The 26,575-nt window shown below is 39.0% G+C and overlaps 1 protein-coding gene across 1 annotated transcript in view; it reads left to right on the plus strand.

The window, feature by feature from the left end:
• The window catches only part of FRMD4A (FERM domain containing 4A), a 313,453-nt gene that overhangs the window by 162,318 nt on the left and 124,560 nt on the right, over positions 1-26,575 (plus strand). Inside the window, exons 7-8 of the mRNA XM_043967592.1 lie at positions 14,980-15,036; positions 16,979-17,001. Coding sequence (XP_043823527.1) covers positions 14,980-15,036; positions 16,979-17,001 — 80 coding nt within the window. The remainder of the gene's footprint in view (positions 1-14,979; positions 15,037-16,978; positions 17,002-26,575) is intronic.

Consider the following 26,575-nt stretch of genomic DNA (forward strand, 5'->3'; position numbering starts at 1 on the left):
ACTACTTGCTAGCTTACTATCTCCTACCTATCTCCATAAGAAGATGAACATTATCACTGTCAAGGAAGCTCTGGGCAGGGAACTGATTGAACTTATGATAAAAGTACTGTTTCCTCATAAAGCTCAGGTGGCAATACTGCCTGGGAATATTTCTCTGCGAAGAGATTTAAGAAAAATCAAAATTCAACTCTTCTACCACCTTTCTGTGTTCATCTCTTCTATCACTGGGAGGGTCATGACTTTTTAAACCAATAGAATCATTGGTGGTTCTTCTCAAAGAAGGGCAGTGAGGTTTTTAGCTAAGACTAGTGACCCAGTGACTATAAATTTTCATCTCAGCTCTGCCACTTGTTAGAAGATTGAATCCCTATCTCCTGTGGTACAGGAGTGTCTTCATCTATGAAACAATTGTTTGGGAGAAGGGATGGTCAAGATGATTTTAAAATACCTTGCAAGGGAAGGATACTAAGAAATAACAAAATAAGGGCCTAAAATCTAACAAAGACAAGGAATCTTTTCTTGTCATCTCTGAAAGCCTGCCTGTTTTCTTTTCCTCATAGGGATAGTTTAATAAATATTGGATTTAAGATGGGTGAAGTAAAGAAGTTGATCAAAAGAACTAAATATACAATTCCTTTGCATAACTTTGTGTTGACTTAAAAAGATCATGTACCCACATTGACAATTTTTTATCTCTGTGCTCAGATTGCTCAACAGGAATACCAGAAAGGCCAAGAATAAATCAGAGTAGTCAGCACTTAAAACAGAATTAAATAATACCTTTGTATGTGTACAGCCAAATCAAATCTTAAGTTTTTACAAGTGAGCTTTGTTATTATAGCATCTACCACCATACCTTAGGCAGCTAGGTAGTACAGTGGATATAATGCTGGGCCTAGAGTCAGGAAGATTCATCTTCATGACTTCAAATCAGACACTTCTAGTTATATGACTCTGGGCAAGTAAATTGACCCTGTTTGTGTCAGTTTCCTCCTCTGAAAAATGAGCTGGAAAAGGAAATAGCAAACCATTCCAGAACCTTTGCAACAAAACCCCAAAAATGGGGTCACAAAGACTTGGACGTGACTTAAGCGGCTCAGCAACTACCTGGACCACCATATGGGGAGGGACTTAGTAGAACTTTGTTCCCTGAATGGTTCTCAGACCCAGAAACCAGCAATTGGGAAACCACTAGGTTCAGTATCTACATGTGTTCTCTTGAGGACAGTTCAGGTCAGAGAATTAAAGAACCCATGGGATAGTAGATTCAGAGCTAGAAAGGAATGCAGAGACCATCTCGCCCCACCCCTTCCTTTTACTGATGAGAAAATTGAGACCCAGGAAGGTTAAGACACTGGCCTAATGTCACAGTAAAAATCAGAGGTCATCTGATGCCAAAGCCAGCTCTCTGCTGTGTATTGTATATACCGGAGATCATAGCCCCCCAGATTCCTTATAGTGTTCTCACTGGCCAGAGGACTTTAAGGATTAAAGGACAATTATTAGCATATGGTATGTAGAGGCATTGTGGCATGGGGAAGAGAGAGCTGGCCTTGAATCTAGTAAGTTATTTCATGTCTTGGTTTGCTAAGCAATTCTCTAAGACTATAAGTTCCTGAGAAGGTACCAAGCTGTATTGGTAAAGGGAGTGTGCTCACAGGGAGTTCCCTGTGATGGTGAAATCACAGGTCCAGGCCCTCTCCCTATTGGTTTAATGGTATATCATTGTCCATTAACATAAATATTCTTCACAGAAGACTCTCCAAGTGTTTTTGCTTATAAGTAGATAGAATCAACATCATTTTATACATAGGAGACAAAAGGGCCTTGTAAAAAGTCAGGTAGAATCCACGTATCTGGATGGCTGCTTCGTGCTTATTGTCTGTGGTGATTTCTGATCCTTCTTGTGTTTGTGACTTTTTACAGTGGCAGTTGGCTCAAAATCATTTTTTTAAAACTTAAAGAATGGGAGAGGAATGAGCAAGAGAAACCTTCTTGTAAAAAAGTCAGAGAACCATTTCTCAGTATGAACAGCCTAAGTGGATCATTAAGTAAACATGAGATGACTTGTTTCCAAAGAACTGGCAGTGGGTAAAGAAAGAGGAATTATGCAAGATCCCATCAGCCTCCCTTATCCTGCATCCTGGTGCCTGTTCGCCGGGGGGCAGACTCAGCACAGCTATTATGGGTTGTGCAATGGGGTGTGTCGGTTACCCGGCACAGGGGCAGATAACACATTGGGCTCAACTTGAGCCTCAGGACCCATTTTCTTTACTTCCCACACACTAACACCATCCTGCCCGCCACTAAAGCAAAACAAAATGCAATCTTGCTAAAGAATCTTGAGAAAATGTCTGTGAAATCCCAAAAGGAAGAAGCAGAGCAAGGGAATTCACTTTGGCTGCAAATTCTGACATGCCGCAAGGAAATTGTCTGCTGAAAGAAGTTCTTCTTTACTTCTCACCTCCCTCAGAACTTGATGGTTAAGAACTGTACTAGCTCGACTTTGCGGGGTGAGAAGGTGATAGTTGTAGAGATTCACCAACAAAACACTAGGGCCTGTCTTATAAGTGATTGACTTAGGGAAGTATGCCTCTCATCTTGATTTGTAACCCAGTATTTCTCTTGGAAATCAATAATTCTATAATTCTAAACTGAAGAAAAGTGATTTTTTGGGAAGATGCTTAAGCTGAGCTTGAGAGCCTGACGGTTAGAACTCTGGGGAGAGATAAAGAAGATGGGCAAGACAATGGAATTTAAGAATTTTTTAGCCAGTGAGGACCTCTTTACCCGTCTATGTCTTTGGGGAAAGTGGGTTACAACCAATACACAGAGTTCATATTGCCAAAAGCGATCCTAGAGGTCATCTAGTCTAATCCTTTCTTTTTATAAATGAAAAAACCAAGGCCCAGAGGCAAGCAATGATCTGCCCAAGATCCCATAGCTAAAAAAGTAGCAAGGCTGGGATTTGAATTTGGCTTCTCTGACTCCAAAAACCAATGAGCCACAGAGTTGTTCCAGAGCTATTCATCTGAAACATCCCTTTGGGATCCACAGATAAAAGTCTTTGTAGATAGTAACTATTAGTTTGGTTAAAACACTTACTCGAAGCTTCTTTCTTAGTTTGTGATCACATAGGTCAATGCTGAATGATAGAAGTAGCTCCGCTTTCTCCCATGCTCCAAACTCACATCTCATTCATTCTCTCATCACCTCCTTCAAAGAGTAACATTTTGAATTCCTTTATAGGATAATCTTTCAGAGAATCAAAAATCACTACATTCGCACATAATTGAGCAGCAAGTAATCATAGCTAACATGTATATAGGGCCTTAATATTTAAAAAAGCATTTTACATGCATTATCCTCTTTGACCCTTGGAATAGCTCAGGGAAAGAGGTATCTAAAAATATTATTATTGTCCCGTTTTACATATGGAGAAGCTGAGGCTGAGAAAGATCAAAGACATGGACATGGTGTGAAGTGGTATTTGAACAGCAATTTTGTGCTGACACCAAGCACAGCTTGTTTTCCCCTTGTGACATTTCATTGCTCATAGCACAGACTTTTTTTTTAAAGGTAATAAACATTTTTATTTATAATTTGGGGTTCCAATTTTTATCCCTCCTTCCCTTCGTCCCCTCTCCCCTCCCTCAGGCGGTAAACAATCAGATATAGGTTATACATGTATGATTATGTAAAACATTACCATATTAGTCATTTTGTACAAGAAAACTTGAATAAAAGAAAAAAATGAAAGAGCATAAACTTCTTAGCATCTTAAAATACAAGTTGCCATATCCAGCAGGCCATTGCTGATTGCTACACAGACCTCTGGAAATAGGGTACAGGAAATAGTCATTATGGGAAGCTCTGAACAGATGTTTCAGATCATTGGAGGCCCCAGAATAGGGCTATGAATTCAAGAAATTTAGGGAAACTCCTTACCACCGGTCCATATTTCATCATGCCAGCCAAAAAAGTGCATGAATTTAAAAGCTGTCTTTCTTGATAAATCCTTTCCTGTTCACCTTCCATATTCTTTCTGTTTCTGGCCTTTGCCAAGGGAAAGACAAAATTCTGATTTTTTTTTAATGGGATTTTTGCTTATGCAATTTTTCATGATGTTCAGTTTGTGAATCTGCTTAAGCAAAGACATATGAGATGAGGCACTTCCACATGGTTACAGAAGTCAGAAAAGAAAAGGAGGGGAGCACTCTGTGGCAGCAAATTTCTGGTATTTTTTTAAAGTGCTCTATGTGAAAAAGTTGGCTTTCAGATCTTACAGTGGAAAACGTACAGGATGAAGTATGAGAGTAACGGGTTATTTCATGCCTTTGTAGTAGAATTTTAGAAAGAAAATCAGCTGAGAAGGGAAATGGGAGACAGAGGGAGAAGGGAAAAGGGAGTTGATAGTGAATTCTTTTAACATTTAAGAAAATTCCCCTTTTACGTTTTGTGTCATGTACGTGCCGTTCCGATATCTGCCTCATCTCCTCTGTTGGATGTCTTCCTACTGATATTTTTTTGGTATGTTGAGGAGAGATGATTCAAACCTATGATTTCTTAGTGTTTGGAATTCTTGATGCAGAAACTCTCTACCAGTGTGTTTTGGCAAGACATCTATAATCTCTGTCTTAGAGAGTTAGCCTGGGGTACTAAGAAGTTACAACTTGCCCGTGCTATGTGTCAGGAACAGGACTTGAATACAGGTCTTCCATACTCCAAGGCCAGCCCTCTATCCACTTTACCATTTTTGCTCTTATTGTTGATAGCTAAACTTGCTAGTCTGGGTAGCCAAGTGTCACAGTGGATCGAGTGCTGGGCCTGGGATCAGAAAGACTCATCTTCCTGAGTTCAAGTCTGTCCTCAGACATTTACTAGCTGTGTGACCCTGGGCAAGTCACTTCACCCTGTTTGCCTCAATTTCTCATCTGTAAAATGAGCTGGAGAAGGAAATGGTAAACCACTCCAGTGTCTGCCAAGAAAACTCCAAATGAGGTCACAAAGAGTTAGATATGACTGAGCAACAACAAAAATAGTAATAGTCATGGGAGGCAATATGGCATCATGGAAAGATGACTGGCCTTGGAGCCAAGAAGGCCCTGAGTTCAAGTCTTACATCTGACACGCTGGTTTTGTGACCTTGGGAAAGTCATTTAACTTCTAAGTGCTTTAAGCAACTCTCTAGGACTGTAGGCACATCAAAGGTGCCAACTTGAATTAGTAAAGGAAATTCACTCATCTATGTCTGATATTCCTATATCAATGAAATCATAGGTCCAATACCTTTCTCTGTGCCTAGCAATGTTGATGTTTCAGTCATATCTGACTCTTTGTGACCCCATTTGGGGTTTTCTTGGCAGAGATACTGGAGTGTTTTACCATTTCCTTCTCCAGCTCATTTTATAGGGAAGGAAACTGAGCCAAGCAGCATTAAGTAATTTGCCCAGAGTCACACAGCTAGCAAGTGTCTGAGGCCAGATTTGAACTCAGATCTTCCTGACTCCAGGCACAGAACTCTATCCACTGCAATATCTAGCTACCCTATATCTAGTAATAATGATCCTATCATATTCACCCTCTTATATATTAACTTTTCAGGTTTATAGAATGCCCTCGCCCATTGATTCTCTTTCTCCTCCTTCCTCATACTGCCCACATTTTAAATGTTTCACTATCTATTACCAGCTCCACTAACAAGTGGACAGAGATACAAAGAAAGCAAGAAATCAGGGTAGCTAGGTGGCGCAGTGAATAAAGCACCATCCCTGGATTCAGGAGGGACCTGAGTTCAAATCTGGCCTCAGATACTTGACACTTACTAGCTGTGTGACCCTGGGCAAGTCACTTAACCCTCATTGCCCCACAAAAAAAGAGAGGGAGGAAGGAAGGCAGAAAGAAAGGAAAAGAAAGAAAGAAAGAAAGAAAGAAAGAAAGAAAGAAAGAAAGAAAGAAAGAGAGAAAGAAAGAAAGAAAGAAAGAAAGAAAGAGAAAGAAAGAAAGAAAGAAAGAAAGAAAGAAAGAAAGAAAGAAAGAAAGAAAGAAAGAAAGAAAGAAAGAAGGAAGGAAAGAAGATCCAATCTGCCAAATTTGTTAGTGAGTGCCTGTTTTGATAATGAGCCAGTTTGGGAACAAATAGAAAAATACTGGCCAGAGTGAAGTTTAGAGTTTTTTCTATACAAGGGAAGTATGTCATCATCATGGATAACTGTATATATTGTACCTGGTACATCTAATTTCCACTCATGGGCTTCATGTTCACCATTTTGCCACATGACCATCAAATGTTCTGTACAAATCAAAACAGAAGAAAATTCCTCCTTTCTTCTCTCTTCCCAACATGATTCCTATGAAGGTTAAAATTCAGGTAAGAGAGAATCATGAATTGAAAGGTGGCTTCCCATGTCAGTTTCTGGTGTTTGGCTTACTTTTCAATCTCGTGTTAAACATTAGCTCTGTGGTGAACATTAAGTGCAAGCTGGGGGTTAATGTGACAGAGGAGACACAAGTACCAATGCACATGCTATCACGTATGGATTTTCTCATCCAGCCAGTTAGTGGGAATGGAAGTGACAACAGTAGAAATAGAAATGATTTATTTTTGCAACCCTGGTTGATGTTTTGGTTAAATCATTTGTAGACTGTTAAATGATTTACATTCTAATGGGACCAACGAGTCCCAGGACTGTGATTCCAGGCATTCCTCCCCATTCCAACCCACTGGCACCATATATCAATTATAGTGTCCATAAAACACTGTCTAAAGTATAAGGAATTATTGATGTTGATTCTCCCATATTCTCCCATTAATTCTCTTAACCCAACCCTCTGAAACAGCCAGTGGCAAATATTATCATTGCTATTTTTAAGGAGAAATATCCGACCCAGACAATGACTCAGTAACTTGCTTAAATAGGACCTTCCTTCCTTAAAAGATTCCTCTCTGCTGGGGCTCATGTTGATACTAGGAGAAAACAAAATGCAGCCTGTTCATATATGGAAGCTGAATTTATGGATTCCAAGCATATGATTCTTTAGTATAAAATTATAATTTCTTACAAAATCTCAGAACTGGGAAGAACTTCAGAGGTCATCTAGCCCGAGTCTCCTCTAAGTAAGAATCCCTCTACAACAATTAACCGCTCAGTCTCTTCTTGAAGACCATCAATGAGAGGGAAATCAATACATTCTGAGAAACAGTTCATTCCTCTTTGGGAGAGCTCTATCAGGAAATTTTTCTTTAGATCAGGCCCAAATCTGTCTCCAACAGTGTTTCACCCATTGCTTTGATCCTCGTTGTTCCCTTTGGGGCCAAAGAGAACATGCCCAGTCCTGGAAGGTAGCAATCATATTCTGTCCTTCTTCAGACCAAGGATACTCAAGTCCTTCAACCAATCCCTGTTCGGCATGGTTTCCAGACCCCCTCACCATCCTGGTCAGTTTCTCTAAGTGCGTTTTCGCTTGTCAATGCCCTTCCAAAAATGGCACTCAGAACTGAGTACTATAATTCAGATGCGGTACGGCCACTACAGTACACAATAGGGCCATTGACTTTCTACATCATGGGCACTAGGCCTCTATTTATTTAGCCAAAAATCACTTGAGCATTTTTAATCTTCCAACTCATGTTCCTGACTCTGTCATTCTAGTTAACAAATTAACCGAAATGTGCAAACAAGATAATTCCTAAACTTAGATTTCAGAGGATGGCAGTTTCATCAATATATTGATAAAGAAGTGGAGGTAGAAAACTAGACCCAGGAGCCTAGTTTGAGTCAGCAGTGTGCCATGTGGGCAAGTCACTTAGTATCTCATTTATCTCCCTATTTGGCATAGTAATGCTTGCATGGGGCCGCAGTGGATAGAGTGCCAAGCCTGAGGTCAGGAAGACTCCTCTTCCTGAGTTCAAATCTGGCCTCAGACACTTACTGACTGTGTGACCCTGGGCAAGTCACTTAACCCTCATTGCCTAAGTTTCCTCATCTATAAAATGAGCTGGAGAAGGAAATGACAAACTACTCCACCATCTTTACCAAGAAAACCCCAAATGGAGTCGTGAAGAGTCAGACACAATTAAAAAGGAGTGAACAACAACAAAATGCATACACATTGCCTATCTCAGAGGTTTGTTGTGGGGGAAATGCTTCTATAAATCTCAAAGCACTGCATAAATGTAAGTTATTATTACTCTAGTATGTCTTATCAAGTGAAGCAGTAGAATAATGGATAGAGATCCCCTCTAGAAACCAGAAAGTCCTCTATTCTAGTTCTGTCTTTAACACATACTGCCTGTGTGACCCTGGACAAGTCACTTACCTTCTCAGTGCTCTAGGCCAATAGTGTCAAATTCAGATAGAAAAAGATCCCTGCTGGTGGCATATTGACTTAGAAAAACACAGCTTAGCATTATGTAAGTTGCATTATAATTTCTTGTGTGTGTGGTTTTGGGTTTTTGGTTTTTTTAGTAAGGCAGTTGGGGTTAAGTGACTTTCCCAGGGTCACACAGCTAGTAAGTGTTAAGTGTCTGAGGCTGGATTTGAACTCAGGTCCTCCTGAATCTAGGGCCGGGGCTCTATCCACTGTGCCACCTAGCTGCCCCTTCCCTATTGCAGGTTGGTTTTTTTTTTTTTTTTGGCGGGCAGTGGCAGTTAAGTGATTTGCCCAGCATCACACAGCTAGTAAGTGTTAAGTGTCTGAGGCTGGATTTGAACTCAGGTCCTCCTGAATCCAGGACCAGTGCTTTATCCACTGCACCACCTAGCTGTCCCCATCCTATTGAATTTTAATCTGGTTCTGGAGGGGACAGTTCTCAGAAGACCAGTGGGCTCTGAGGTTGATACATCTGCTCTAGGCAACTCTCTAAGGTTGAGCTTCTGCCTAAACATCAGGCTGCTTGGAGGGAGTTTCCTCAACTGAGACAGTTCCTGTACCAAGGAGATCCAGGTCCAGTCCCTATCCCTAAGTTTCATCAATCATTCTGTGCGTGAGATCAAATTCCTAGAGAAAACATTATATCGGATCATTTGTAAATGAACGTTAACAATCAAGGGTAACAGCCTTGGTTCAGAATCTCACCCCGTTTCTGTTCCCAGGTTTAAACGCAAGGGCCCTTGGAAAGAAGATAACATATCATCAGAAAAAAGCAAGCCCTTCATCACTGGAGAATGAAGGATTGGATTAGGTGACCTCTGGGCTCCCTATCAGCTCTAAATCTAGGCTGCCCTGATGTCTTTGTGGTGGGACCACCCTGCTATACTAGGTCAGATTACCGTGGGATTACTGGTCTCATTACCAGGAGAGTTCAAAAATAGGGAAGCAATTAGTAGAAATCCCTAGTATGGGCAAAGAGGAGGCAAAATCACTCCTATCTGCAGATAAGATGAAAGCTTAGTTATTAGAAAATCTCCCCCCTAAAGCACTGGAATACAAATTCAAGCAAGCAAGCTTTGATGTGCCTACCATTTTTTCAGGTACCTTACTAGGCGCTAAGTATACAAAAACAAAAGCAAAGAGTCCCTGCTCTCACTCGGCTTACATTATATCAGAGGAGACAAACATGAACACATGTAGGTGTATACGAAATGTTTACAAGGTAGGCACAAGCTAATGGTGGAGTAGAGGAGGTGGGATGAGAAGAGGCTTATGTAGAAGGGGATGCTTGAACTGAGCCTGGAAGGAAGCCCAGGGTTTTAAGAGGTAGAGGTATGGAGGGAGTGAATCCCAGGAATGGGAGCTAGCCAGGACAGAGGCACAGATAATGGGAGAGAGAGCGTCACACGGGAGTCACAGCAGGAAAACCAATTGGACTGGATCACAGAGTGCAGGAGGGGAGTAAGAGGAAACAGGGCTGGAAGGTTTGGCCTTTCTGGGCTTTTTGACTCCCTCCCCCTCTCCTGGACCCCACACCAGGGCCAGGTTGTAAAGACCCTTGAAGGTCAAATAAAGGAGTTTGTATTTGATCCTAGAATCAATAGGGAACCACTGGGGTTTATTGAGTAAGAGAATGACATGGTCAAATCTGAGCTTTAGAAAAAGTACTTTGGCAGCTATATAGAGGATAGAAAAGAGTCGAGAGGATTGAGACCATGAAACCAATTAGGACACCATTGCAACCATTCAGGTAAGAAATGATGAGAGCCTGAACTGTAAGGTAGTGATGATTGCATGGGTGGAGTGAAGGGGTCAGCCAGAATGGATGCAATAGATGTCGTGGAAGTAGAGACAGAATTTGGCAGCTGTATATATGTAGTTAGGATAACGGTAGCCAAAAATGACACCAAGGTTGCAAACCTTTATGACTGGAAGGATGGTACTGTCCTCAACAAAAGAAGAAAAGTTGAGAAGAGTTGGGGAAAGTTTAGGGGAAAATTGAGATGCCTACAAGACGTTCAGTTGAGCATATCTAATAGGCAGTTTTGTAATTCAGGATGAGATGTTGGGAAAAAGAAGATATCTGGATGTGTAAATCTGGGAATCATTTGCATAGAGATAAGAACTGAACCCATATAAACTGATGAGGTCCCTAAGAGTGTAGGGAGAAAAAAGAAAAGGGCCCAGGCTGGAGCCTTGGGGGACACCCACAGTTAGAGGCAAGGATATGGATGTTGACCTGTCAAAGACAAAAAAGAAGGAATGGTCAAACAGACAGGAAAAAAAACTAAGAAAGAAGTCTCCAGAAAACTCTGAGGGAAGAAAAGAGGGTTTCTAGGAGGAAATGGTGGTCCACAGTGACCAGTGCTGCAGAGGTCAAGAAAAAGTAGAACCAAGGAAAAAGGCATTGGGTTTGGCAACACAGAGATCACCAGTAACTTTGGGGAGAGTGGTTTTCAATTGAGTGATGAGGTGAGGATCAAAACAGTAAAGGATCTTGAACTAGAAGGATTGTCAAAAGCCAAAGCCTCATTTTACCACATGAAAAAACTGAAATTCAGACTGGTTAAATGACTTGCCCCAGATCCTAGGGGCAGAATTTGAACCCTGATCCCTTGACTCCTGAGACTTTCCACTATACCATATGGTTGCAAGATATATTAAAATATTTTCCCTAGAGTTTGGCTGAGAAAGGGAGAGGAGATACAGCATACTTTCTTGGGAATTTAGTAAGACATTTTTTTTTAAGGATGTCAGACATTTGGACATGTTTGTAGGCAATAGCTAGGTGGTGCAGTGAATAGAGCACTGGACTTGGATTCAGGAGGACCTGAGTTCAAATCTGGGCTCAGACACTTGACACTTACTAGCTGTGTGACCCTGGGCAAGTCACTTAACCCTCATTGCCCCACCCCACCCCCAAAAAATATAGGAAGAGATTAGAGATGTAGAGAGAGACATGAGAAGATGCTTGTGGGAGCAATGGGCTAGACAAGATCTGAGGAGATGGTACATGGAGAAAGGTTGGCTTTAGTTGAGAAAAGGGCAACCTTTTCAACAGAGACTGCAGTAAAGGAGAAGACAGTGGAAGGAAGGAAGGATGATGTCAACTGGTTGTGAAATTTTCAGAAGAGGTAAAGAGGAAACTCACTGCATCGGTCCTAAACTTTCTTAGTAAAGTATGAGGCAGAGTTCTCGTTTGATAAGTCATCACTATTTCTTTACATTACTAATTTTAAAAACCAGGAAAAATAGCTACAAAGAGAATGCTATTTCAATTAAGAATCAAATGCTTAGGAATTGACCTACCCAGAGATAGAAAAGGAATTGCATTAAAAAAATTACAAAATGAATTTTCAAAAATATATTTAATTTTCATGCCTGGGCCATACTAATATTATGAAAGGTAACCTCCAGATTTTATGCTATACCATCAAATTGCCAAGGAAATAGTTAGATATTTCAATGAATGAAGTCTATCCATACGTGTCCTCCCTCCAGCAGTTCAGATTGTAACCCATTCATTTGTCATTCTTCATGCTTCTTGTCCACATTCCCCTGGAAACCTCCAGAAGTGGAACAACTAGGGTTCTGGGGCATTCTTCTAGATCTGACATTAAGTGGATAACAACGGAACATACAAGTCGTCTTCCTGTTATTCCTCTCTCTTGTACATTACCAGCTCACCTCCCTTTTCAATCATATATCACTTTGATTTCTTTAATATACTCTAGCCTGTTTACCCCCATCGTGCATTTTCCAGTGCCCCTTGGATGACCTACAGCTTTAATTCTTCAGAGATGGTGAGAGTGTATGATTCATAGCCATGTGGCTGCTGAAAAATATTGGTATTTCAGCAAGAAGTTTGGGAACATTCAAAGCAATTCTTGATAAGAACATTCGTTTTCAAATGATCATCTACAACAGAACACATCTTTACAGACTTATAATTAATCGAAAGATTCAGAGAATATGAGATCCTATTGTGCTTCTTTTTGTTGACTATTTAAAAAAACACATTTAATTTGGTAGGAAAAAATGGTACCTTGAAGAATTTTCTCTTATAAGTTGTTTTCCATTCATACATTAAAATCATGAGATTTTCTTCATACTTTATTCAACATCCCTCTGATTGTTAGTGTCAAATAAGACACAAAATCTAGGTGATACATTCCCCAAAACTGTTTGTTATTGTCATATAGAATATCTATATTAGAGTTAATTAGAATTAAGGTATTCCTTAGTGATGCTCGGGTCCTTTAAATGTTCCTTTTTGTAGATGGCATGGTGCTAATTAGATGAAGACCACTTACTGTCAAGACCATGATAGGTGATGGGTCTCTCAGAAGATATATCTTGAATAGACTCTGTAGATGGTCAGTTAACTGGGCCCAGAATTGAATTCATGGGTGGGGGGAGGGGAGAAGGCTGCAAATTTGGGAAATTGGAAGAGTTAGCCATAATTCAGGTTGGGGAATTTTTAAAAATGAAGCATTCTTCTTTATGTCAAATAGTATAAAGTAGGAAGTACTGAATCTCAAATTATATTAGAAAGCATCCATTATCAAAGCATCTATTAGTGGATAAAACAAAATTTAAAAGTAGATCTGTGGACCAGACAAGGTAAGCAAAAACTACCAGTAAATGGATACAGCAAGTTAGTGTTTGATACTTCAAACTACTGGGAAAGGGATTCTATTCAGCAAGAACTACAAGGAAACTTGGATAGCAATTTGATGGAAAATGGGTTTAGATCAAAATATAACACAATAAATTTGAATAATTTAAAAGACTTGCATATAAAAAAGTATCATTATTAAAATGCTAAAGGAGAATAAAATGCTTTATTTCTAACAACTATGGATTTGGGAAGAATTCTTAATAAGGCAAGGGATAGAGTATATTAAAAGACAAAGTATGTAGTTTTAATCATATAAAGTGAAAAAGTTTTCACAAATAAATTCAATGTAATTAAAATAAGAAGAAAAGATGTAGACTGAAAAGAAATCATTTAACATCACTGAATAAAGCCTGACATACAAAATCGTTAGAGAATTGACACAAATCTCTTAAGTTGAAAACCCATTCCACAATAAGTGGCTGAAGGAAATGAGTAAAGTTTTCAAAAGAAACATGAGCTGTCAGCAACTATATAAAAAAGCTCAAAATTACTAAGAGAAATGCACATAAAAATAACTCCAAGATGTTACTTAACTTCCCCAAACACACACACACAAACAAGCCCAAACCATTGGCAAAGATTGTAAAATATTGGAAAAATCTGATCTTATTGTGGCTTTGAAAAGATGGACATGCAAATACACTCTTGGTGGGATTATGAACCAGCTAACTCTTATGAAAGGAATTTGTAATTATGCCAGAAAAATTTAAATTTATTCATCTTCTTTGACCTTTTGATTCCACTACTGGTTTTATACCCCAAGGAGATTAATGAAAGAAAGAGATGACTCATATATACAAAAATATTCATAATAGTGTTGTTTGTAATAATATGAATCTGGAAACACACTGTGCCCAGTGACTTAGGAATGGCTTTAAAAAATAACAGTATATTAATGTAGCAGAATATTATGAAACTATAACAATTATACTTGGGAAAAATTAATAGATATATGGAAAAATACATGAATTGATACAGAATGAAGAAAGCAGTGGTAAAACAACAAACACGATCACTACAAGGATATAAAGGAAAAGTGAAAAGCAACAAAACAGTTCAAATATGGTAGATGAAATTTTATCAAACTATTAAAGTACACATCTTTTTTTCTTAAATAGTAAACTATAAACATAGGGATTGGCATGTACTATTGGACATAATTACTGTCTTGTAGGTATTTTTGCCTTATTGTTCATAAGAAATATACTTTTGGAGGCGTTCTTATATACTGTTGTTGTCCAGTAGTTTTTGGTCATATCTGACCCTTCATGACCCCATTTGGGGTTTTCTGGACAAAGATACTGGAGTGATTTGCCCATTTCTTCTCCAGCTCATTTTATAGATGAGGAACTGAGGTAAACAGGACAAAGTGATTTGCCCAGGGTCACACAGCTAGTGTCTGAGGCCAGATTTGAACTCAGGAAAATGAGTCTTCCTTACTCCAGGTCCAGCTCCCCATCCACTGTGCCACCTAGTCTTATATTTATGTATCAATAAAAACATTTTCAAAGATTTCATGGCAATAAAGAAAGTAGGGATTTTAATCAGTAGTTATTGATAATCTCTCATTTTTTAACAGTTCTCCAATTTGTGATTTTTTTAATATTCTCTCTTTGTAAATGGTTAGATCAATGCATCCAAAATTGTGTTTTGTCTTCTGTGTATATTTGGTTCAGTTCAACTACTCTTCCCAAATGCAATTTCTTTATTACCTTTTCTACTTCCTTTCTAGGACCTCAGACTAAGGTGTAAATCTAAATATGGTAGTTCCACATAAGAATTTGTTTGGTTCTTTTTAGTTGCCGAGATAATTAAAGTTGTCTCACAAAATAGACATGTTATGAAAGTATTGGAGGTTGTAGAGGCACCTTTGCAGAAAAAATAACCAACTTTTGTTTTCTTTTTATGTTTCTCTTTCTTTATAGGAACTTATCGAGGTTGACAGTGAAGTGGTATTTGAATTAGCTTCTTATATTTTACAGGTAAGAAATCAGATGAGAATCTCTTTATTTTAGGTCTATGAGTGTTAATTAGAGAATCAGAGGATGTGGCTAGGAATTTGATAGACTTACTGGGAAATTGCAACCCAAAGAAGGATTTAATGGGGAGGCTGACTGGCTTCTCCTTTAGTGAACTGACTTTCTGAGTCACAACCACACTCACACTCACACACACACACACACACACACACGTCCATTGACACGCAGGAAGGGGAGTAGGAGGGTCATAGTATATTATATTAATTAAAATCACATTGCCATAATTACCTACCAGCTCTTAGGGTAAATAACCATCCCAAACAGGCAGCTCATGAAAACCCAAATTAAAAATATCTGCTGCCAATGCATGGGGGGGGGGCCCACAGTAAATCATTTGAGTAATTAGCAAATACACGTGCAAACATGGCCAAAATTCTGTGACTGCAACCACTGAATAATTGTCTCCTTAACTACTTCCAGCGAAATCCAAGGAAGGGACATTAGGCACATGGAATCCATTGGAACTTCCAGTAAATGAATTAAATCCTACTCACCCAGTCCTAGAGATCAGATCTTTATTAAGGAAAACTTTGTATATAATCTGAGTCAGGAAAAATCGATAGTTTATGTATCATTCAGTCATTTTACTTTGGACTTATTCCCCCGAGCAAATTAAGCAACTAATAAAAGCTGATAGAGAATGATCTCACTCCTTGTGGAATGACAAGGAAGGGAACTTTAGTACAGGATGAAAAGGAAAACAATGCATCAGTGAACATTAGATGTAACAGTGGAAAGGTGTAGTGAAGCCAGTTAATTCATTCATTGAAATAATACATCAATTGAGTGTCTACTAGATGTCTAGAAGGCCCAGAACTAGTTCCTGAAGAAAATACAAAGATGAATAAGAGGTAGTCCTTACAAGAAGCTTGGAGTCTAGTCCTGGAAATAAGATAGGTGCACAAATCATTGTGGTACAAGGTAAAATGTAGTGTATATAGTGGAGGTACAAAGGAAGAGGTGGTTCTTATTCTATTTACAGAGATCTGGTCCTGGTCCATCCCCCGGTACTGTTACCCAGAGGAAACTTGGGGAATGGTTCTAAAGCTACACAAACAGTCTGGGTCTAATATGGATCGGGGTCAGCTGTCTGGACTGACCTGAGATAAACAGAGTTAATGTGGCTCTCCTCCTGAACAGAAATGCATCCTTGAGTTAGTACTAACCCAGTCTCCCCAGCAACCATTAATCTAGGAATAGTCCAAATGAAACCAGACCTATCAGGACCATTATGGACCAAAGCCTACCCTACAGAATTTAGCATTATTAGGTCTGAAACAGAAATGGAGTGAAGTTGCACATTCAGTTATCATTTTCTCCCATGTATGGCCGTTTCTACCTCAGTGCTCTCTGTCCCTTCCAAATGGTAAGCAACTCCTTCTTCCCTTTGCTCATGATTTTTTTGCTGCTTTTGTTGCTAAAGAGAGAGTCTCCATATCACCAGGCCGTAAGTGTGAAAACTATTCCTAGGCCCAGTCCTATTACTGATCAGCCCAGAAGCAATGACTAAGGCCAATTTGCTCTTCTTTAGGCAATCTGATGGACACTCCCTACCTTCTTTCCAGGAGCTAACCATATTGATGCCAAATTTAGAATGAACGTTAGATCTGCATAGCCAACCATGGCTGAGAATTCCCAAGCACAAGAGATCTCCCAGCCTCTGCCTTCCTGGTAGATGACATTACAGCTGTGTACAACCAGACTTGTCCTTTGCTTATGATTCTTTCCCTTGATAGAATTGTGGAGTAGATTATCTTTTTATAAATACTTAGCATTTCAGAATTAAGTTAGTTTGAAGAAGAAACCAGAAACTGAGAAAAAGAATTTTGAGTTCTGAGCTAGCAATGAGGTTGTTATACTGATATTTATATTTTCTTTGTTTCAGGAGGCAAAGGGAGATTTTTCCAGGTGAGTCTGCAAGAACCCCTTTCCTTCTTTCCTTGTCTGGCATTGTTCTCATTATGTGATAGTAATATTACTGTTTATATTTAAAATGGTGCTTTTGCTACCATAATTTTGAATGAAGACACATGAGCTTACTTGTAGTTTTTGTTGAATAACGGGCAGTCTATACTTTCATTGTGAACCATCATTCGTTTGCTTTGACATATTGTTTGAAACATAACATCCTAAACTCTACCCAGTACTCTGACTCAAGTCATCCAATACTATACCACATGACAAATCTTTTATGTTTTTATTTGGTGTGAGAATAGATGAGAAAACACAGATTATATCTGTACAGAAGATAGTCCCAAAACCTTGTGTTCTGGGTTTGGTTTAAAAAAAAAACTACAACAAAAAACAACTTTCCCCACTTAAAAGGATGGGCTTGCTCTGATTGAAAGCAATATTACCATTAATTGAGTAATATAGTAAATATGATTTTAAGTAATCTGGACCCTCTCAACTATTATCTCTCCATTAATATATTATAATGAATTTCTTCTTCACTAACAAATGGATCTTGGTCTCAAAAGAATTGCTACTATAAATGGAGACCTCATTGATAAATGGAATAACCCATTTGCCTGCCTCACTTCTTCCCTCTCCTCTCCTGCAAATTGCACCACAGTCATAACTCTAAACATTTTGTTAATGATGTTTGGAAGTGGAATACTTATGGGATGCATTAGTAAAATTTGCTTAGTAACTTCAGGAAATCTTCAGGGTTGCACATTTTAATTATAAAACCAGTTTCATGAAGTACTGTTCATCGGTCAATGGGGTTAAAAGAAATTGCTTCACAGTATCTTTCAGTAACATCACCATCCTATCCTGGATGTTATGTTGTAAATGTTCTTAATGGGATTGGCTACTCAAAGATATATTTTGTACCTCTGAGTCTGCTTATTGAATTCCTCAGGCTCATTTTTTAGAACCAAAACCCAAAGACAAAATTTCTAAATGATCTATTAAACAGCAACAACAATGTTTTGAGGCTTAAGATTTGGGGACAGAAATAGGAAAGTCAGCATAAGAAAGCTTTAAATAAAAATCACACCATCACCCTCCCCACTCCCATCAGGCATTCATAGCTTCCCTTTGCAACTGAGTAGCCTAAACAGCATGCACCATTTCACTTGTTGGAATCTTTGAACCCCCATGACCTTGCTATTTCCCAATCCTTGAAATGCTTGTCAGCTGACTGATTCACAGGGGTCATAACTGCTTTCTCCTCTTCTCCCTGCCTATGTTTCTTCTGAGACCCCATCCATCAATCATTTCATTAAATCAGTATTTCATCAAAATACATATTTGATCAGTTAGAGATACAAGACTGAAGCTGTTGCCATTTTACAGTCCCTAGAAGATGTTAGAAGGGGAAGCCTTCAGTATTTCTTACCTAAGCTTTTTAAATTGCAGCCTGTAACAAATATTTCGTGATTGTGGAGCCTTTTCTGCTTAGTTTCTTATATCTCAGGTTTGGTGTAGGTGGAAGCTGATGGGGCTGGTACAAACTGACCATATCCACCGGGATTTCACTCTTTTTCAAGGAGTCCCTCCCTGGAGATGCCTCTGGGGTCTTATCCAAACAATTAGAAAACTATTGGTCCAGTGAATTTCAGCCTGTAATACATTTAATCTCAGGTTTGTCAGGGTGTACTTATTTTCCCATTTTCCTTTCCCCCTGCCCCTTTTTTCCCCAGCTCTGAACTGTTTCTTAAAAATTACTTAGTTTTTAAAAATGTCCTGACAGGCTGGAATGTGCTTTATGAATACATAATCTCTCCTTGCATAGGTTGGGTCTGTGTGGCCTGCAGACTCTTCTGGAGTCAAGGAAGCAGGGGTTTGGCCTCTGCAATAATTTATTGCTGCCTAATGAGTACACAGAATGCTAGCAGGGTTGTTACAGAGGAACACAGTCTCCAGCTTTGGCCTCATTTGTCAGAGCACCACTGAGCAGTTTGTTTCTCCCTGTCACTGCCTGGCAAGAGGAATGACTGTCGGGAGAGGGGGGGAGTTACACAGGAAGACCTCTGTATCAAGAAAGCTGGTAGCATCAAGCACATAGAATGTCTGCAAGGCAAGTGAGCCATTCCTTTGAATCCCCTGATAAATTACATTTTCTGGAGCAAGCCTGGGATTATCACCCTTCTTTGTCCTTCATGTCCTCCCCCCACCCAAAAAAACCCCCCAAAACCAAAAAACAACAACAATAAAAAACACCTCAGGGACTCTTTGAAATATCTTGTATTTTAAGGACCTGAAGCTATAAATTCAGGGAAGGGATCATAAATTCCTACTTTCTGAATCTCCCTAACTAGATACAACTATACTATCCAGAACAGCAAAATACAGAATTTATCTCTAAAATTTAAAGTTGGCAATATGTGCTTAATTCATACTTCATGAAGGTTTGCCTGCTTTTAGGAAGACTCATCTCAGAAGACCCAAGCTCCAGTTTCATCTCTGCCATCGATTTGCTATGTGACCTTGCTAAGTGACCTTTGGCTTGATTCACTGAATCTCTCTGAGCCTTAGTTTCCTCCTTCGAAAAATGAGGAAGTTTGAATAGCTCATCTCTTAGGTTCCTTATAGTTCAAATCTAAGAATATTCATTAATTAGTCTAAGAATATACTAAGAACACACTCTCTCCCTCTCTCTCTCCCTCTCTTTCTCCCTCTCTCTCTTTTTCTCTCTGTCTCTCTCTTCTTCACTCTCTCTTCCTGTCTCTCCTCTTCCTCCTCTTCCTCTTCTTCTTCTTCTTCTTCTTCTTCTTCTTCTTCTTCTTCTTCTTCTTCTCCTCCTCCTCCTCCTCCTTCTTCTCCTCCTTCTCCTCTTTCTCCTCCTTCTCCTCCTTCTCCTTCTCCTTCTCTCTCTCTCTCTGCTGTTAATACCTGTGGTGGTTAAAGTTTAGAATCTATATTAATAATTCATTTTGTGCATGACCTCTGCATAAGTCTAAAATTAGACTTAATGAAAACCAACCATTGTTTCTAGAAGTATTTAACAAGGTAAATACTTCTTCTAAGAGCTATGCCCTGTCAATACAATGTTTTACTTAAAAATGTAATTAATGGGGGGCAGCTAGGTGGTGCAGTGGATTAAGCACTGGCCTTGGATTCAGGAGGACCTGAGTTCAAACACGGCCTCAGACACGTAACACTTACTAGCTGTGTTACCCTGGGCAAGTCACTTAACCCTCATTGCCCCACTTCCCCCCCCCAAAATTTTTTTTTCATGTAATTAACAAAATTGTGTATTAGCTTTATGGAAGGTTCTTTCTATCACAAGTTATAAGACTTCCTTCTATTTTGTCATAAAGTCAGATAGCCTCCCAGCTTAATGTACATATATACACAAGGAAAATTAACTCTCTCATGACTTAGGGTGTTATTTATTGATTTGAATTGATAATTTACTAGAAAAGACTCTACATTGTCCTAGAAAGTGTATTTATCTCCTCAGTGATAATTGTTGATTATATGCCAAAATTTGTTGCAGATAATAAAGCGATAAAGAAATTCTATGAAAAACCTGATAAGTCTCTCTCCCCAAATTAAATTATAATAAAGAACTCCAATGCAAAGGTGATAGGGAAGGTTTAGTGATAGGAGGATAGGGGAAAGTGATAGTGAAAGACAAGGACTATTTGTTGGAAAATATGCTTCAGATGCAAGAAACAAGAAGGCCCAAGGTTTATAAATTATACAGAAGCCTGATGCCTTTACATCATTGATACTTTCTTTAAAAAAGAGTTGAGTGGGGCAGCTAGATGGCACAGTGGTTAAAGCGCTGGCCCTGGATTCAGGAGTACCTGAGTTCAAATCCAGCCTCAGACACTTAACACTTACTAGCTGTGTGACCCTGGGCAAGTCACTTAACCCCCATTGCCCCGCAAAAAAAAAAAAAAGAGTTGAGGTGACCCTGGGCAAGTCACTTAACCCCAATTGCCTCACCCCCCCCCCAAAAAAAAGAGTTGAATGCAAAAAAAAAAAAAAACCACAAAGAATGGAAAGGAAATAAATGGTTACTCGTGCAAAGTATTTCTAAATCAGCTTTCTGTTGTTAGAACAAAGATCAAAATCAATACTAAGCTAGCCGTAAGAATAAAAATGAGAAGATATGAAATACAATTTAAGCAATATCAACGTAGTCTATTTAAACAAGCTATTGACATTGAAAATTAGGAACTGAATAAAAAGAACAGTTATCAGTAAAGACTATCACCATTTCTTATCCAATGTAAAACAATCACCTCAACTGTGAGACCAAATTAGTCCAGAAATTGCCTAAGCTACAAACTATTGATTTCCTAGCCAAATGATAGCAACCAAGGGAAACACCAGAATGTGATATAGACTGGTTTATAAAATCTTACAGAAAAAGATGATGGAAGATTATGAGAAGTATGCAGTCCACTCCTACTGATTTATGGTGACAAAATCCAAACATTCTCCTCCTGTGTACACATTCTCATCCACAGTGATCTATAAGTTTCCAAAAAAAAAAAAAAAAAAAGACCACCCAACATAGTGGGGAGGATTTTCCTTTATATCATGTAACATTTTGTGACTTCCAATAGGGCATCAGGTACGGATGACATACAATCTCTATCTACTATTGGAGGGATGTATTGGTGAGATCATGGATCCATCCAAGTAATCTGAGTATCCATAGGATAATTATGAATCAGAGGCATTACATGTATGACTTTGGGACTAGCTTACTTATTTAGGAATGAAGAACTTCAAAAGAGCTTTTGTACATATGAGTCACAGAGCCACAACGAGGGTGGGTTAATAGGACATTGAGGAAAAATTTGTTGTTTTAAGTCCTCTGCTAGCCCCACTTCCATGTGGGCCCCTGGCCACCATACCTGAGCATCTCATCACTATGGATTCTTATTGCCAGAGCCTACCATCGCCAGCTAATCATAATCCTCTCTGCCTACCTCACCCTGCCTCCTCCCTAAGGTTGAAAACTTGTGGGTGGGGAGGAAAGGAGTAGGGAATTGTTGGCTATGATGGAATGAGGAACTAGTATCTGGAGGATGGACCACCCCTTTTTATATCACAGATGAACTCTGTTGACAAAGAGGGTCAGCTCTTTTCTCCCACCTAAAGTGAATTTGCTTTGGGTTCTAAATTTCCTCCTAACAACTCTGATGAGGCATAAACTAGATACGGGCCTGGCATATCTTTCCAAAGCTTACTTTTTATCTCATGAGAAGCTCAAAGTAAGTCTGTTTCTTCTCTTTGGTAATATTTATTTAGGAAATCTGTCTGCTTATAATTTTTCAACTCTCCTTTCTATCGAGTTAGTATAGATTCTAACTTCTTAATTTTAATAAACTATTGAATTTTCATTATTAGGAATGAAAGATAAGTAAGTCATCAGAGGAAGAAAAGAAGTTCCTGTTGTGAACAATATAAGACCACTGTAAAAAAAAGAAAAGAAAAATAATTACATGAATTTATACTCTGTAATGGTTCTTAGATATGATAGGTAAATGTAAAATGCTTAGGTAAAGGTTCAGAAAATGATTCTATCCACATGTAGCTCCCTTGCTGTGTGGTTTTTTTTTTCCCTTAACTGATACACATTTACTTTCTTTCTGGTTATATATCAGAACTTAGGGTGGTTGATCATTAGCAAATAGATTGTGTGGTGGTTATCACTTCTATTCCCAATCCTAATGGTTCTTTGATTAACTAGAGGAGATAATAGGATTAATGGAAAAGCATTGGTCTAGGAATTAAGAGAGACCTACTTTCCAATCCAACTTAGAAGCTTTATGAACATGGGCAAATCATATAGCTTCTTTGTGCCTCAGTTTGCTTATCTGGATGGGGCTACTAGATGATGCAATAGATAAAGTACTGGCCCCGAAGTTGGGAGGACCTGAGTTTAAATCTCACCTCAGACACTTAATAGCTGTGTGACCCTGGGCAAGTCACTTAACCCCAATTGCCTTAAACATCCAGGGCCATCTCCAGTCTCCTAATGTATATCTTGCTACTGGAACCACATGGCTCTGGAGGTGACCATGAGTTTGGTGACCTTGAACAGCCAATTAAATCCAATTCACTTAATCCAATTTACTGCAAGTCATGACATCACCCCAATGTCATGGTCCTCTTCAAGAGCAAAAGACAAAACAACAATAGCTTACCTGGATAATAAAGATAATAGTTTCTATAGAAATTCCTACATAATTCCTACCATATAGGGCTACAGTGAATATCAAATGAGATAATAGTTAAGAAGCGCTCAGTAAACCTTAACAATCCATATAAATATAAGCTATTATTACCAATGGTATGATGATAACTTATATGTAACCATAATTGGGATGTCGGCATATAGAAACAGTGTTCATTAAAGATGACTACAACAAGGCAGTTGATTAACAGTAGGAGTGTCAGAAAAAAAATACAATTTACTATTTGTCTATCAGTCTACTGATAACATTTACATAGTTTATTTCTCCCAAAGACCATAGAGATGTAAAAATCTTGAGAATTTTTATCTTATTTTATTTTACCTTTTTCAACAAATCAAAACAGTTTCTGAAAAGTAAGCCCCTAAAAGAAAAGAGACACCATAGGCCAAAATCCCATTTTACTCAACTTGACAGGATGTCAAAATTACTTAGTTGTGTTTGAATTCTCTTGTAAAGCACACAGTGCTATATACAAAGTACAAAGCATGGTATTATTTCTAGGAAGTTGTTTTAGTTTGCCCTAAAGGGTTGTTTAATATTTTTCTCATTTACTTGAATAAAAGCATAAGTGATATGTTTACCAAATGTGCTAAGCTAGGAGAGAACACTAACCCTTTGGATGATAGATTCTGGGTCCAAACATTTTATTTCCATGGTTTAGAACATTGGGTAACATGTAAAGAGATAAAGTTTCATAGGAAAAATATGAAGTCTTCCTTTTGATTTTTAAAAAAATCACTTTCACAAGTACAAAGTAGAGGATGTTTTATTTTTATTTATTTTTTTTTATTAGTGAGGCAATTGGGGTTAAGTGACTTGCCCAGGGTCACACAGCTAGTAAGTGTTAAGTGTCTGAGGCCGGATTTGAACTCAGGTCCTCCTGACTCCAGGGCCGGTGCTCTATCCACTGCACCACCTAGCTGCCCCCAGTAGAGGATGTTTTAGCTGGAAAATCTTTTGTCTGAAAAAGATCCGGGCCATCAATATACAGTTCAGTATTAAGCAGCAGTGGGTCACGGCAACCAAAAAGAAAAAAAAACCTAACAAGTTAAGTTTCATGGGGGAAAGGGCAAGGGAGGGGCCATTAATTTTTTTTTTTTTTTTTTGGTGAGGCAATGAGGGTTAAGTGACTTGCTTAGGATCACACAGCTAGTAAGTGTCAAGTGTCTGGGATCAGATTTGAACTCAGGTCCTCCTGAATCAAGGGCTGGTGCTTTATCTACTGCGCCACCCAGCTGCCCCAGGGAGGGGCCATTTTAAAAATACCTGCCATGTGCCAGACACTGGGCTAAGTGCTTTCCTAATATTTCATTTGAATATCACAATAACCCTGGAGGGTAAATTCTATTATTATCCCCATTTTACATTTTGGGAAATGGAGGAGGCAGATGTTAAGTGACTTGCCCATGGTCACACAGCTAGTAAGTATCTGAGGCTGGATTTCAATTTAGGTCATTCTAATTTCAGGAACAATGCTCAGCACCACCTCAGTGTCTCTGAGAGACATCATATCCCCCCAAATGGCCACTGTACTCAGCCCTGACCAGATGATATCTGGGATATTGTGTTTAGTTCTAGGAGCCACATTTTAGAATTGACATTGATAAACCAGAGTACATTCAGGAGAACATAACCAGGATGGTGAACAGCCTTACAGTCATGACATAAAGATTAGTTGAATGGAGGAAGAATGGTTAGCCTGCAGTAAATGAGCCTAACACTCATCAGAATTGACTCAAAGACCTTAATCTCATCAGAATTGGCTCAAGGAGGGAATAACATACACACTCAATTGGGAGGAGTAATCTCTCTAACCCTTCAGGAAAATAGGAAGGGAAGGGGATAAAGAGAGAGGGACAAAAGAAGGGAGGGCAGATTGGGGGAGGGGACAGACAGAAGCAAATCCCTTTGGAAGAGGGATAGGGTGAAAGAAGATAGATAATAGAGTAAATATCATGGGGAAGGAAATAGGATAGAGAGAAACAGTTAACAATAGTAATTGTGAAAAAGAGAAAAGCGGGGGAAATTGTACAAAAAATATTTATAGCAACTATTTGTGGTGGCTAAGAATTGGGAATCAAGGGAATGTACATCAATTAAGAAATGACTGAAGAAGCTGTGGTGGTATGATTGTAGTGGAAGGGTATTGTGCTATAGGAAAGGACAAACAGGATGATCCCAGAAAAACCTGGAAAGACTCATGAACTGATGTATAGTGAAGTGAGCAGAACTGGGAGGACATTGTGCATAGTGACAGCAGTATTGTTCGATGAGCAATTGTGAATGGCTTTACTCTCAGCAATATAATGATCCAAGACAATCCCAAGGGACTAATGATGAAGCATACTATCCACTCCCATAGAAAGAACTGATAAAAGAGCACTTGTAGATTGAACATATATAACCTATACCAGATTGGTTGCTATCTTGTGTGAGATTAAAATTGGATATTAGATTGTAAATCTACCCTACTTAACCTTTCCCTTAATTTATCTCCCAGACTAGTAAATGGAAGAAGCTTCTGGTTTTCTAGATAGAGCTTTTATTGTATGGTAATCACAAGGTGATGTTGATTAGAAGGATAGGAAAGTAGAAATACAATACAAATCGTCTTAAGTCTAGGCTTAGTCTATATTCTATATAAAACTCACCAAAAACAGAAGGCCACCTTTGGGGAGAGAGAACGAGTCAAGCGAGTGCTGTTAACCGAGAGCCGGGCTGAGTCAAACTCCAGTCCGCGTCTGTCTGTGCAGCGCAGCCAGGAGACCAGCGGAGCAGGAAAAAAGGTCCCACTTCCGTTCTCTCCTTTCCTTTTAAGCTCACACCCCGGAAGTCGAGTGCTCAGCAGGCAGGCAATCTGGCATGCATCGCAGGCAGACTTGTGTGCGTAGGTCATGCTGTTGGTCTCCTCCCCAAAAGGGTGGTCCTAAAAAAAACTGGAGTCTCTCCATTATCTAACCAACTGTTAAAACTTTTTACCACATTCCCCCCTTTTGTTCCTCAAGAAACAAAATATTTCCTTGACGGAACAGTAAAAAGAATATAATAACTATTGCTAACTAATAATATGTGAACAACAATATAGAAAAGGAAGAGAGGAAAGTTTTGTCCAGAGGGGCGATTTTTTTTTGTCCTCATGAACCGACGCTTTGACATTAGTCTTGCAAAGGGAGAGCCTCTGCAGAGAGTACATGTTACAGATAGTGTATATTATAACAGAAAGGAGATAGTAAAAACTAACAAAACATATAAAGTCTTTGAGTTCTCTTGTCTTCTTGAAGTGGTAAGATGTCATCAGGAGGAAACTGGGT

This window comes from Dromiciops gliroides, chromosome 5 (assembly GCF_019393635.1).
Source record: "Dromiciops gliroides isolate mDroGli1 chromosome 5, mDroGli1.pri, whole genome shotgun sequence".
NCBI classification, from domain to species: domain Eukaryota; kingdom Metazoa; phylum Chordata; class Mammalia; order Microbiotheria; family Microbiotheriidae; genus Dromiciops; species Dromiciops gliroides.